The following is a 13,661-nucleotide window of genomic DNA, read 5'->3' on the forward strand; positions in this document are numbered from 1 at the left end:
ACAATGATATGATTTTTTTGTTGTTTGATGCCTGATAACTGATCCCTTCGCCACCTCGTGATCACACAGGCTGGTGTGCTTCTTCCATGTGGGCTTTGTTGCTTCTGAGCTAGATGACCACTTATGATGTATTTTCATTGTTACAAATTGAACATAATGAAAGCATAGTGATTAATCACAAAAACTATGTAATTATATATTCTGAAATATTTCTAACAACAAATGAAATTTTGTCTTGAAGCATGGTGTAGCATGGGTAAGTCTTCATCCCGGGTACTCGTATGTGGGCGTATCTGCATGTGGGTGGACCCTCCTCGATACAAATAGAGTGATGGTGTCTCGGTTCCTAAGACAATCAGAAATATGTTTTCCAATGGTCTTAGGCAACCCACAGGTTAGGAACTTCTGCTATAGACGAAGGGGCTTTAAAATTTGTGGAGCAATGGGATTAAAAGACAATGACATTTCTCCTTGAACTTTTTGAAGCTCCCCTCGTCTATCTTTCATTAACAGGAAGTTGGGCATGAAGCCAGGTTTTAAGTCTTTACCAATTAACCAAAGCTCCTGAGGCAAAATATTAAGAAACTTCCAGGTCTAGAAATGGAGAATCAGGTAATTAGGACCAACTTACCGTTAAAGCCAACTACAAAACAACTGAAATATTAAAAACCACTCTTAAAAACATCAAGAGCAAAGTGATGAGGAATGATAGAGCCACAACTTAGAAGTCAGGGAAGTAAACTTGAGAGCTCAAACCTACCTTTGCCATCCAGAAACAAACCCTCAGGCACCCGAGCTGCACGTTACGATTTAAAGCAAACCAAACAAAATCCAGCTCACGATGGGAACCTTGCCAACCTCTAACCACCACCACCTTACCCTGGGATCTCGAAGGATTACACCTTTCAGACAAGGTGGAAAAAAGTAAACCAGACCTCACATGGCCATGTCACCTGACTGGGTCACCCGAAAGATCCAAAGACCCTCCAATCTTCAACTGGAACTAGGATGTTAAGTAAGATTGGTTGTACAGGCCAACAGGTATCCTTTCTGAAGGTGGATACCACCATTCTTGTACTCACTTTAATACAACAAATAATTTTTCAAATATACTGTCCACAGAGAAGTAGGAACCTGCGAGCAAGGCACTATTAAGCATCAGTTAGAGGCAGAAGAAAACATCATATACATAGTATGTTAGGCCCACCATACAACCAAGTGCTATTTATCTGAAATTAGGATTTGGAGCGGGCAGTTGGAGATGATTCCCTAGGCAAACTCATGCTTGTTCTTCCTAGGTCAGTCAACCATAGATTATCACGCCTCTGAAGCTGTTTTCAGAAAGCCATCTCCAAGGTTGTTTAAGTCTCAGTTCCTTATGAACATTTATAAACTACCTTTAAACTCGTGCTCTTATGTCTAAACTTTCAAAATGAAGTATGCCAGTGTGTCACTCTCAATCTGCTGTCCTGCAACAGCAAGTCCGTGCTCTGACCCCATTCTTGAGCAGCACTGCTCTAAAAAGGTGCTCATTAACTTCTGTGGTAAGCTATTCACTTTAACTGTTTTCACTTAGAAGCAGGGAATTTTTCCATAAAGACTAATGATTCACAACCTGGTGTTAAATGTCACTGTGAATGACAAATTAGGGCAAGTAGCTCACTAATCCATGATAAATGGAACATTTGCCCTTTTAAAATCTCTCTGAATACATAGCATGTATATTATTGCTCTAGTAGAGGTCGGCACACTTTTTCTGTGGCCTACACTGGCACATCCACTCAACTCTGGTGTTGCAGTGTGAAAGGAGTAACAGGCATTATTGCAAATGAAAAGGCATGGTTGTGTCCCAATAAAACTTTATTTATAAAAACAGGCCATAGATTTGAAACCTCTGCTATAGTTACAAAATAGACTTGCTGAAAATCACTACTGATTTCATTTCTTATTCATCTTCTTCCTACTCAAGTATTTAAAGGTAGAAATTCTAATACAAGACTCTAAGAGTTTGAGGTTAACCACAGACATACTGGAGAGAAGGCCAAGTTGCTGCTGCAGCCAGGGTTTGTCATCTTGTTTGATGATCACAGTAAGGAAGCCTATGTAGCACTTTCACTGGATAGACTATGCCCATGTTGTCTAGATACCCTCTCTATAGGAATTATTCCAAAGACAAAAGCCAATAATGTACATCCTTTAGGCCCCCTTTCCCGACAACAGCAAGTTTAGTCACTTGACGTGTAAACCTCACCTAGCACATTAGTGAGAACTTTCCACCCATCCATCCACACCTCCATGGTAGGCGTGACTCCCAAGTGTTCGGGTGGCCTAAATTCTTGTATTTCCTAATGTTCTCACTCCTGAGGAGCTCTTGCCAACGGCTCAGGCACTTTGAGCCCTGCTTTATCCTCTGATCTAGTCAAGACAATGAGGGGGTACCCACCCCCCAAAAAACAGGAATCTTAATGTCGAAAGTTATGTATTTAAATGTTTTTACAAAACCTATCACCTTCAAAAAAAAGTGTTGGGGAAAATTCCACTATTTTTTTTCAGTCGTTTTCCACAAGCTTTCTGAAGCCCCATCGTATATACGAGGGGGTAACCAATAAAACCTTTTTCAAAGCTATGTATTAATTTTTCAGAAAACAACCTTATCACCTTCAGAGCACTCTCCATTACACTTAATACATTTGTCTAATCTGTGATTCCATTAGTTTTTGTTGTTTTGGTTTTTTTAAATTTTTATTCCATTCTTAGAAACATTTTTCAAACTCCTGTTTGGATGGCTGACCACACCTCCTTCATTTTTTTTCCTTCACCACTTCTACATTGTCAAATCGCTGTCCTTTCACATCCCTCTCTATTCAAGGAAACAAAAAGAAGTCACAGGGCCGTGGTCAGGTGAGTAAGGTGCATGGGGCAAGAGGCATGCCATTTTTCCCCAAAAACTGATGGGTTGTGTGAGGTGGCGTCGTGTGGCAAAACCAGTCCACCATCTGCCACAAATCAGGCCTTTTTTGTAGCACACTGTTATGCAATCATTTCAGAACCTCTAAATAGAAAGTTTGATAACAGTCTGACCTGGTGGAACACACTCCAAATGCACTATGGGTTGGTCAACATTTTCATCCTTTGGGGAAGTTGACAGATAACCAGAACGAGGTTTGTCATCAATCAACACTTCACGTTTTTGAAATGAGAAAACCACTTGCACACTTGTTTTTCCCATAGCTCTGTCCTTGTGTGTTCAACATCACAACAGTTCCTGTGGCATTTTTCTCCGCAGTAAACAATTTCATAGCTGCATGCAGTTCTCTTAAATCAGCCATCATCAAATATAGAGATTCAAGCGCATCTGCTTTTACCAAAAAATTCACTGTGACCAGAAAGGGAGTTGCTGAATACTTGTGGGGGAGGATGTGTGCTAAAAAAGCTCTGCCCAGCACAACTTCATTTTGGGTGGGTGGGTGGGGTACCTTAAGACTTCACTAAATGAAAATAAACGAAGGAAATAAGGCTCCCTCCTCCCTTAAAGAAGATCCCAATACCTAGCCATGGTGGTATGCTTACCGTAAGTACTTGCGTATAAGCCGAGTTTTCCAGCACATTTTTAATGTAGTTTTTGTGGTAAAACTTGGTGCCTTGGCTGATATGCAGGTTGGCTTATACTCGAGTACATACGGTATTTCCCCTGTGGCCCCTTAACCTAACCCAATAGCCCCACAATTCTGAGTGCAGTGGGGGGGTGTTAGCTTCCTTACAGAAACCCACCAGAAGTCCTTTAGCGGAAAGGAATGACATCTGCAAGTGACTCCATGACACCGAGTCTATGACCAGGAGCCCACCATGAGGCAGTGTGCCCCACTCCTGGCCCAGCCTTCCCTTGGCTAGGGGTGAATATCCCATTGCAGGGCCGCCACCTTCCAGCCACTGCTGTGTTCCTCTCCAGGAAGAAGTGACTACCTTGGGAAATGAAAAGATGAAATAAATCATTCTTCCAATAGGAAGTAAAAATTAATCATTTAAAGCTCACTGCTGGGCTTTAAAAAGGCCTATCCTTTTATGTGATGTTGAACTGGGCAAATGGTGATAACAACCTCCCAGAAAATACTTGAATTGATAAAACACTATCACTGTAGTAAAAAGGCAAGGTAAACAAATAGCTTAAGTATTTTATTTGTTTGCAACTAAGCTTGTTAACACTATATAATGAAAATGTACAAAGAATAATGTTGCAGTTTTTGGTTAGATTTAAGTCAAAGACATTCATTAATAAGGAATCTTCGAATGTGAATATTCCAGAAATTTCTCTAAGCCTTCTGATCAGAACAACTGTCTCTGAATATTACCTTACTTTGGAAGGTATTGACATACATTTGAATTAAACTCAGGTTTTTTTTCTTTCCACAAAATAAATCCTAATTAAAAAAACTAGTCTATATTCAAACTAAAACAATTTTAATAGAACTTTCCTTTCCAGAAATAATAAATGAAAAAAGGCATTTTGTAAAATGTGGTCCTGAACAAGTCACAGTAAAAAATAAATGCATACATAACTTCCACCTCCTCAAAACAGAGGCTACTCTCTGCTCCCCAGCCTTGGGCACAGGTGGAGAACAGCCTGGAAGAAGGCTACTCTCTGCCCCCAGCCTTGGGCACAGGTAGAGAACAGCCTGTAAGAAACTCCAGGCAGGAGGTTGCCAAAACAAAGCCCAAGCAGTTGAACATGGACACCTCTGAAAAGAATCTGGGGACCCCAACCAAGGATCCAAATTCTGTTTGTAATGACTGACACAAAGGTGAAGCGGCTTCCTTCCAAGCAGCAGTGCTGCTGGGGCCTGGCCCAGTCCTGTGCTCACCGATGCTATGTTCAAGCAAACCCTGATGCCCTTGTTCCCGGGGAGATCTTTCTTCCTGAGAGGGTCAGTATCCAGGGAGCTCTCAGACTGTGAATGAGGTGAGCGCAGACTCCATGTGGGTATTTTAAGGCGTGGAGTCCAAGTATTCTTCTCACAGGGCTCGGCAGAGTCTGTGTGTCAAATGGCCCATCGCTCCAGTTTGTTCTAGAATTCCTCACCATGGGTTTGCAGACCGAGGACCGCAGACCCCTGCTATGTCATCTCAATCACAGCTAACATCCATTCTAACTTATGATTCATACTCTGTGCCTGGAAACAGTCCCTGTATTTAACAGTAATACCTATACATAAAACAATCCACTGTTACAACTAATATGGTCGCAAAACATTAATGATCTTTTGTAGACCAAGCAAATGTTTTTAACCATAATTGTCGTGCATCATATTCACAGCCAGAACCCCCAAGATCAAAAATTTTGCACAATACAAATAATAACTTAAAATACACATACACACATTTACACACATTCTCACACACACTTCTTACAGAACTGTGCTTGGGGAAACTCCATTTGTTGTGTGCCACTGAAGGCATATTTTGCTAAACTGCTGCTCCAGGTATTTTGTTTGGAAAATCTATCACAGTAGGGCACAGCTGTTTATTGGATGAGCAGAAAAGAAAGATATGCTTGTGGCAACCAGAAAGTTTCAAGGTCTTTCAAGTTGTATAAAAATGGACCCGCAGAAACGTTGAAGTGTTCTCAGGATGCAAAGTTGGAGCTGAAATGTGATATCAAACCAGTTGCAAAAAGTGTACAGCAGCCATCTCTTGAGGTTAAACCTGGTACTCAGATATGCAGAAAGCCTCAGGACACATCTATAAAAACCAGGGATAAAAAAGAAAGAAACCAGTGAGTGGAGTTATTAGCAAATATGCCATTTTCTTATTAACTAATAATATATGTGATTTAGCAATAATATATGTGATTAAACCACTGTAAAGTTATTAAATCTGACCGATGCTCACAGGCTTGCTGTATCACCATCTACAATGTATGCTTTAAGTAGCTGCAAAATGTCTAGAATCAACAAATCCTAACCATGTACCCCATAAACTCCCTTAAGGAATCAACTTTCTTAAACAAACTATGAGAACTACCTCCTCCCCCCAAAGCAATTAATAAATAAACCACAGTCACTTACCTAGGTTGCAATCCTAGCCTGAACCACTAGCTATACAAGTTTGGATAAATTTTTTTTTTAATCGTTTTATTAGGGGCTCATACAACTCTTATCACAATCCATACACACATCAATTGTGTAAAGCGCATTTGTACATTCATTGCCCTCATCATGCTCAAAACATTTCCTCTCCACTTAAGCCCCCGGCATTTGGTCCTCATTTTTTCCCCTTCCTCCCCGCTCCCCCCTCCCTCATGAACCCTTGATAATTTATAAATTATTTTGCCATATCTTGCCTTGTCCGATGTCTCCCTTCACCCACTTTTCTGTTGTCCGTCCCCCAGGGAGGTCACATATAGGTCCTTGTAATCGGTTCCCTCTTTCCAACCCACTCTCCCTTTACCCTCTCAGAATCGCTACTCTCACCACTGGTCCTGAAGGGATCATCCGCCCTGGATCCCCTGTGTTTCCAGTTCCTATCTGTACAGTACACATCCTCTGGTCTAGCCAGACTTGAAAAAGTAGAATTCAGATCATGATAGTGGGGGTGGGATAGGGGAAGCATTTAGGAACTAGAGGAAAGTTGTATTTTTCATCGTTGCTACATCGCACCCTGACTGGCTCATCTCCTCCCCGAGACCCCTCTGCAAGGGGATCTCCAGTGGCCTACAAATGGGCTTTGGGTCTCCACTCCGCACTCCCCCCATCATTCACTGTGGTAAGATTATTTGTTCTGATGATGCCTTATACCCGATCCCTTCGACACCTCGTGATTGCAATGTTATTTCACCTACAACATAGGGTTAGTAACAGCTCTGCCTCCCTCAGAGGGTTACAGTGAAGATTAAATAATCTCTGGTATAGATTTAAAGGGCTTACACATTTAAGATAGCGTTGGACACACACATATGTAAATAAATGTTAGGTATTCTATTACTTTTTACGCTTGGAAGCCAGGCTATTCAATGTCAAAATCTTGCTCTTGGAACTTAAGAAATTCAAAGAGAACTTGGCAATACTTACAGCTTGTTGGCCTTGTACCATATCGTCGCATAATCTGATCGTGCGTGAATTTCACAAAAGATTCATATTGTTCTGTGAGGGAAAGACAGTATATACTAGCCACAGAAAGCATTTCCCAAATTTTCAAGACTCAGCTTCCCAGTTAGTTTACTCCCTCCCTCTCAATATGAGATTAGTTCCTTGTGCTCAGATATAAAGAGCCCAATCCCAGGTTCCTAGATTTGGGTACTGATCCTATGGGACAGGAAGCTCCTTTCAGAACTTCATAAACTGTTACAAAGACATAGAAGGCCAGAAAATGAAAAGAAAATTTCCTATCACTTAAGTGTATAAAGTTCCACAGAAGAAACATCTTCCAAGAGAAGAAAATGGAAAAGTGAAACGTAAACACCATACTGGCCATGCTAGCTGGAAAGGCTTTCTCCCTCCCTTAGGAGACTCTTGTGCATACCCCTGACACCCCTATCACCTCCCCTCCACCCCTCACCGCCCGCCCCCCACCTCACTACCCAGAAAAAAAGAAAAGAAAATTTAATGGTAGCTAAAGAATTGACCAGAGAAGTGACTTAGATAGAGGCAGCTGGTCTGAATAACTTTGAGGTGGGAGAAGGGAGCAACAAGTTTAGTTCCAATTTTTAAGCAGACATTAACGTTCTGAGGAACCAAGCTGTGGGGTCACCAGGTTAACAAACAATACAGTTATAGAAGTGGATGCCTACAGTCTGTAGTATGACCCTCTTTTAGAGACTGGTATTACTTTACTTTCCAGATTCAGGTCCTTTTCTTTCATAGAAAGCTCGACTTGCTGCCATCACTGTGCAGGCCCTTTGTTCCAGGCACTGGGCTTTCCTTGCTTTTATTCTACTCTATCTCCAGATTCACAGGATGGAGGGCTCCCCAATCCTACCAGGAAGTCTGAGTAGGCTGACTCCAGGCCTCCCAGGCACCTGTTGGAAGGTTGGTTTACCCACCAGCTGGTCCAAATGCCCCACTGGGTAACTTCATTCATATGAAGATCTTTGCAAGAGCTTGGCTTAGCTTGTTTCAGAAATGCAAATGCAACTTCCTTCCGCATAATATATTATTTACAATCACTAAAAGGACCACCTTCAATATTCATAAGCCTCTAGCATGAACCCCTGCTTTTTACTTAACTGGGATTAATCATTACTGAATACGACTTTGTCCTACCTGCTAGTTTGGTATTGAGGATCTGCTCATACTCCTCCCGAATTTTATCTTCATAGTCTTTTAAGAGGCGCTCACATATTATTCCAACTTGTCGGAGAGTAAAAGTGGGCTGGTCCTTCTTCATCCAGGAAGAACCTGGCCAAAAGATAACTCTAATTTACATAACACATTCTAGTTCTACGGCTCACAACCAACACTTGGATACAGACACTCCGCAGGACAGAATGTGTATTTAGAAAAATTGTATTTTTCACTACTTCACAAGGAATGCCTTAAAATGTTTTTTGTTGCTGCATTTGTTGAACAGAATTAGGTTCTGATGCCCTTAACAACGTGGGCTGGCACTCGAGGCTCATTTGGCAAAGGAAAGAATAAAATGTCTTCATGGCATATGCAAGCTATGCAGATCTTTGGAGATCATTTAGACCTGTGTTTAGCCAAAGAGGGGCACTGTAATTTCTGCACAGTAATTTTCATATATGGTGCATATTCTGATTTAGTCTGAGTTAGGAATCTTTTATTTTAAGCTCCCCAGGTAATACAGATAGAAGAGGGGCATGTGAGGCTGGAGAGACCAATGATATGCCCAATATAAAAGGGGCAGCAAAGTCATTGGCTCTTAGGGTAAATCCATGTAAGTGAGCTTCCAGGCACAGCCACATTTCTTTTGAAGTACCAATGAAAGACTTTGGGCACCTCACCCCTCAACCTTGCTCCTTCTGAAGAGTGCAATGTGCATGAAATAGTCAAGTTAGAAATGTAACTCTCCACTGAGTGCCAGAAAATAGGAAAATCTAACATTAAAACCACATATGACATAGTGGACAGATTCTAATCTGCTTCTATAGTGACTCTTAAGAGTCTGATAAAATTCAAAATTGCTTCACCCAGGAAAGATCTGAATTCAGATCTAAGACAAGCGGGTGAGGTAAGAAGGCACCACGTATCTATTTTGGTGGTGAGGGAGGCGAAGACTGGGCAGCTTGGTGCTGGAGCTGGCAACTGCAGCCGGATTCCACAGTGGTTGGGAGAGGAGCAGCAGTTCGGGGTGCTCCTCAAAGGTCAGTCGAGAATCTGTTTCGTCAGCCCTCTTAGGTCATCTGTAAAGCATCTAACACCCGAAACAAATCATTTCCTACTAAAACCAACAGGGTCAAGTGTTTGCTCTACAAATGCAATCTGTTCAAAACACCCGTAGCTAGCCATTATTTATACTTGCTTCTCTGCCCACAGCATATTCAATTACTTCCAAAATTATAGTACTAAAATTTCAAGAGAAAATGAGAGATTTGCTAGCTTAAACAGAAAGGGGGTTGTTCAAGAACCAGGGCACTCAGGTGATGAGACCATTCTGAATTGAAGTGAACAACTTTGAGCCCTTAGAACTATTAAAAAGTCGAATATGTGTGGGGAAACAAGATCAGGAGCACTGGCCTGTGACTGTTTGATAGAGACAGCTGGTGCCCAAATTGTCTGATCACCTATCAGTGATATTATAGAGCAACACTATCCTCTGTGCTGTCCAATATGATAGCCACCCCTCGCTACTGGGCATTGAAATATGGTTACTTTGAATGAGGAACTGAATTTTAAAGTTGACTTGCTCTTAGCCCCCTGTGGCTAGCAGTTATAGTATTAAAACAATGCAGTTATATAGCGGGTACGCTTGCACTGGGTGGATGAAAGTCCAACCAAACCAATCTAAGGTCTCTCCCAATTTTAAGACTCAATAGTCTTAATGGGCCTTGCAACACCAAAGCATGCTTACCTGGAGAACTAGGTGCTGTGAGGGCTGAGGAGGGAGGCTGACTTTCCGAAGCACAAGCTTCGCTCTGATTAAGAACAACTTCTAAATGTCTCCATCTTTGATAACGACTATATTCTTGCTTTATGTTCTGGAAAATTTGCTCTAATAAAAAGAGAAAGAAACTTGAGTATATACTTTATTGTCATTTCTTCAAACGTTCTTCAGAAGTGGAGTGAGAAGAGGAAGGTCTTTTGACTAAATTTCAGACACACCCTGTAACATGCAGCCCTTAACCATCTCCTCCTCCCCGAATATAAACAGTAATGAGAAAATGTTTACTTTGTCTAAGACACTCCTACAGTCTCAGAAACAGCACAGGATCTCAACAATGCAAAGAACAGAAGCAATTTTGGCATACACTAACGGATAGTTCCGTCATTTGTTTTCCTACAGCAGGGAGGACCAGGTCTGCTGTTTGCTGGATGACAGCTAATACAGCTTACGGCAAAGGGATGGTCCCTTACTAACAGGAAGTTACTTTTGATCTCCTTTCAAGTTTCATACATTGGGGCGTTAAGGGGTCAGTTTCTTACCATCCGGGCCTTCTAATAATGAAGTTCTAGTCCCTTCTGAAAGGCTCGTAATTTTGAAGGAAGAGAAACCAAGAACCCTTGTAGTCACAGCCTCAGAATTGACTAGGGAAAGAGCTGAGATTTATTTCTAGGAGAATTGACAGTCAAGGCTTAAAAAAAGAACTTACTTATCCACCAGAGTCAGTATTTGGTAGGATTTAGATTACTATTCTGAGTCCAAGGTATGAAAAACCACATTTGCTAACATTGTGTAAAAGGATATGGATACACAAATCACTGTCCACATTGAGTACATCCCCAAGCTCACTGCTGTCCAGTCAGTTCTGACTCATAGCACCCTACAAGGCAGGGCAGAACTGACCCATGAGGTTCTGAGACTAACTCTCAGAGCAGAAAGCCTCCATCTCTCTCCTGCAGGGCGGCTGGTAGTTTCCTATTGCTGACCTTGAGGGTCTCAACCCAACACATAACCTACTATATCACAGGGTTATACAATATAAAATCTGCAAAGATGTGCCTTTTAATTTTTTTGTATAATATGTATCCACTTTCCAGAGAATAAATTCTCCTTATAAAACAAAACAAGAAAAACCCTCCCTATTATTCTAGTATATAATCTGCTATAGCCTTATCTTTGGGGGATTTTTAGCCTAGCTCTTCAATATAAATGTCTACCTACTAAAATCACGAGGATCCATATCAAAGATATTTGAATTGCCATGAGAGATATAGCCCAGGAACTACCATGAACTCAAAGTACTTCCACATTTGTATTTCTGAATTCAGTAACTCTCAGCCTGAATACGAGAACAATGCAGAATCAGAAAACTTTCTTTTAAGAGTGCTATGAAGTTTGTATTTTAGATCTCTGAATTTATGAAGTCTTCACTTCATCTTTAATATGTATTATTCTCCACGCAAATACCTGCTTGGAAATTCAATACAAAGATGTAAGGCACTGCAAAGACTTGAAACAAGAAAGAACAAGTATGAGTACAACACTCATGAGAACAGATGGTCTTTGATAAACCTTTAACTACCTCCGGTGTGGCCAAGTGAACAAATGGAAAGATACAACTGTGGGCCTGGAAAAAAGACTAGTAAGAGCAGGAACCTCAACATGGCACCCCCAGGAAAAACACACACAGGAAGTAGCCCCAGTTTTCTCCCCAGGGTCACATAAAACAAGAAACAGCATTTTTCAAAACAGAAAAAAGCAGAGTCCTTTGTAATGGTGGGTAATAATTTTAATCCTTGCCTGTTACTATTTGAGGTAACCTCCAGGTTATGTCAAGCTAAATGCATCCTTCATAATTATATAGTGCCACTAGACACGACAGATCAAAATTCAAATTCTTGAACATGACTTTAAGGCCTTCTAAGATGTGGCCCTTAATTATTTTTCCAGTTCGCTCTCCCACTACAACCTAGCTTCTTAAAATTATTCCTTCCTTAAATTTCTTTTTTTTTAGCCTCTGTTCAAACGGTTTTCCTTGCCTGAGATGTGGCAGTACCTCTTCCCCGACATTATTCAAAACCCAGCTACCTCAACCCAGAAGTTATGGGCCCACCTCCAAGCCATGATCAATTGCTTAGCATTTAGACTCACTTCACATTTAAATACCACCCTGGAGTCAGCACGGTCCTTCTATCTTCTATGCTTATTATCCACATCACACTCAATAAACGTCTAAGTGCTGAAGTAAAAGCCTAGCCTCTCCATCATTCAGAAAGTTATCATCCTTGGATGTCATAAAATGAAGCCACTGTTTCAACTTTTCCTTAATTGGCTTTATCCTTCTCCCAATACTCAGATTTTTGGTACCCTTCTTTTAAGCCAAAGTATCAAATAATAAATCCCTAATAAATTATACTTCTTTTAAGACAGAACTATATAGTTCAAGAAGCATTTAGGAGTAGAACTGAGCAATCTTTATAGACAAATGTTTTCTCTTAAATAAAACATTAAATATTTGAACACAAGAAGAGCAAGATGGATGGATCTGAGTAAAAATTAAATTTATAGCACCTGGTCATTTCCAGGCTTCCATATGCATTCGACTACCATTTTTAAAGTGTAATGTGAGCTACAACAGAATTCTGGAAGAATGTCATGCTTATGCTTTTCAAAATGCTTTTTGCAGTTACCTCAATTAATTGATCCTCAACCATAGGTAGGAAAGGCAACCTTCCGTCACATTTTGCAGACTAGAGTTCTAGAAAGAGTGTACGACTACCCTTGGGTATTTGCAGGGGCACTAGAAAAATAGGTATCATTACAAGTAGATACACAAGACCCCCTACTTTATCTTAAAAACAAAACAACCACCAACATTTTGTGTTTTAGGGGGTTTTCAATCAAGCTAGCCTTCTATTCAACAATTTATAATTTGTTCCATGACATTGGCCATGACCTCCCTCGGATCTCACAGTGTGCATCTGACAGTGTTTCCACCTTCCCAGTTCTGCCCCTTCAGTTCCCTCCTTGCCTTCTCACCTTTGGTCTTGTATAGTTCATTGTTCTAAGGAGCACAAGCCCCCTGGGTGTCACTTCAAGGACTACCTATTCTTTGGCTAAAAGGTGACCTCTGGGAGTGGCTTCAGTTCCAGGTTAAAAGGGTCTGTTTGGGGTATAGTCCCTGGGAGTTACTCCAATGTCTTATCAGTATAGTAAATCTGGTCTTTTCTTTTTAAAATGAATTTGAGTTTTGTTCTAAATTTTTCTCCTATTCTAATCGAGACCCTGCTGTGTCCCTAGTCATGAAGGTCTGGTCTCAAGGTGGCTTTATTTTGTGTGACATGAGCCCTGTGAATAAACTGTCTTTCTGTTTATTAATAAACTGCTTTTATGAGTCTTTGCTTTTCTTCACTCTGCTTTGCTCCAGGCAACACCAATAGTTGTATATTAGATGGCTGCTCACAAGTTTTTAAGACTACTGATGCTACTCATCAAACTAGAATGTAAAACATCTTCTTTATGAACTGTTATGTCCGTTGACCTAGATATCCCAATCGATGGTCTTTAGCGTTCATGCCCATTAAGTCAATCCAACCAAGTGTTCGGAT

General features: G+C 40.9%; 1 protein-coding gene across 1 annotated transcript; it reads right to left on the reverse strand.

Moving 5' to 3' along the window:
* Positions 1 to 4,158: 4,158 nt before the first annotated feature.
* AKIRIN1 (akirin 1) lies at positions 4,159 to 12,123 on the reverse strand. Its single transcript, XM_045298899.1, has 5 exons — positions 12,110 to 12,123; positions 10,024 to 10,196; positions 8,256 to 8,390; positions 7,065 to 7,136; positions 4,159 to 5,736 (listed from the first exon to the last, which is right to left on the reverse strand). Exons 1-5 carry the CDS (start codon positions 12,121 to 12,123, stop codon positions 5,726 to 5,728), a joined length of 405 nt encoding a protein of 134 aa, XP_045154834.1. The 3' UTR covers positions 4,159 to 5,725.
* Between the last annotated feature and the right edge of the window lie 1,538 nt (positions 12,124 to 13,661).

Source organism: Echinops telfairi, unplaced genomic scaffold, assembly GCF_000313985.2.
Source record: "Echinops telfairi isolate 266 unplaced genomic scaffold, ASM31398v2 ScPeMD7_7457;HRSCAF=8495, whole genome shotgun sequence".
In the NCBI taxonomy this organism is placed as follows: domain Eukaryota; kingdom Metazoa; phylum Chordata; class Mammalia; order Afrosoricida; family Tenrecidae; genus Echinops; species Echinops telfairi.

Coding starts and splice junctions, on each gene's coding strand:
- AKIRIN1 (XM_045298899.1), bottom strand. Junction 8,391..10,023: donor CACAGCACCTAGTTCTCCAG/GTAAGCATGCTT, acceptor TCTTTTGGCCAG/GTTCTTCCTGGATGAAGAAG. Junction 7,137..8,255: donor CCTCAATACCAAACTAGCAG/GTAGGACAAAGT, acceptor TTTCCCTCACAG/AACAATATGAATCTTTTGTG.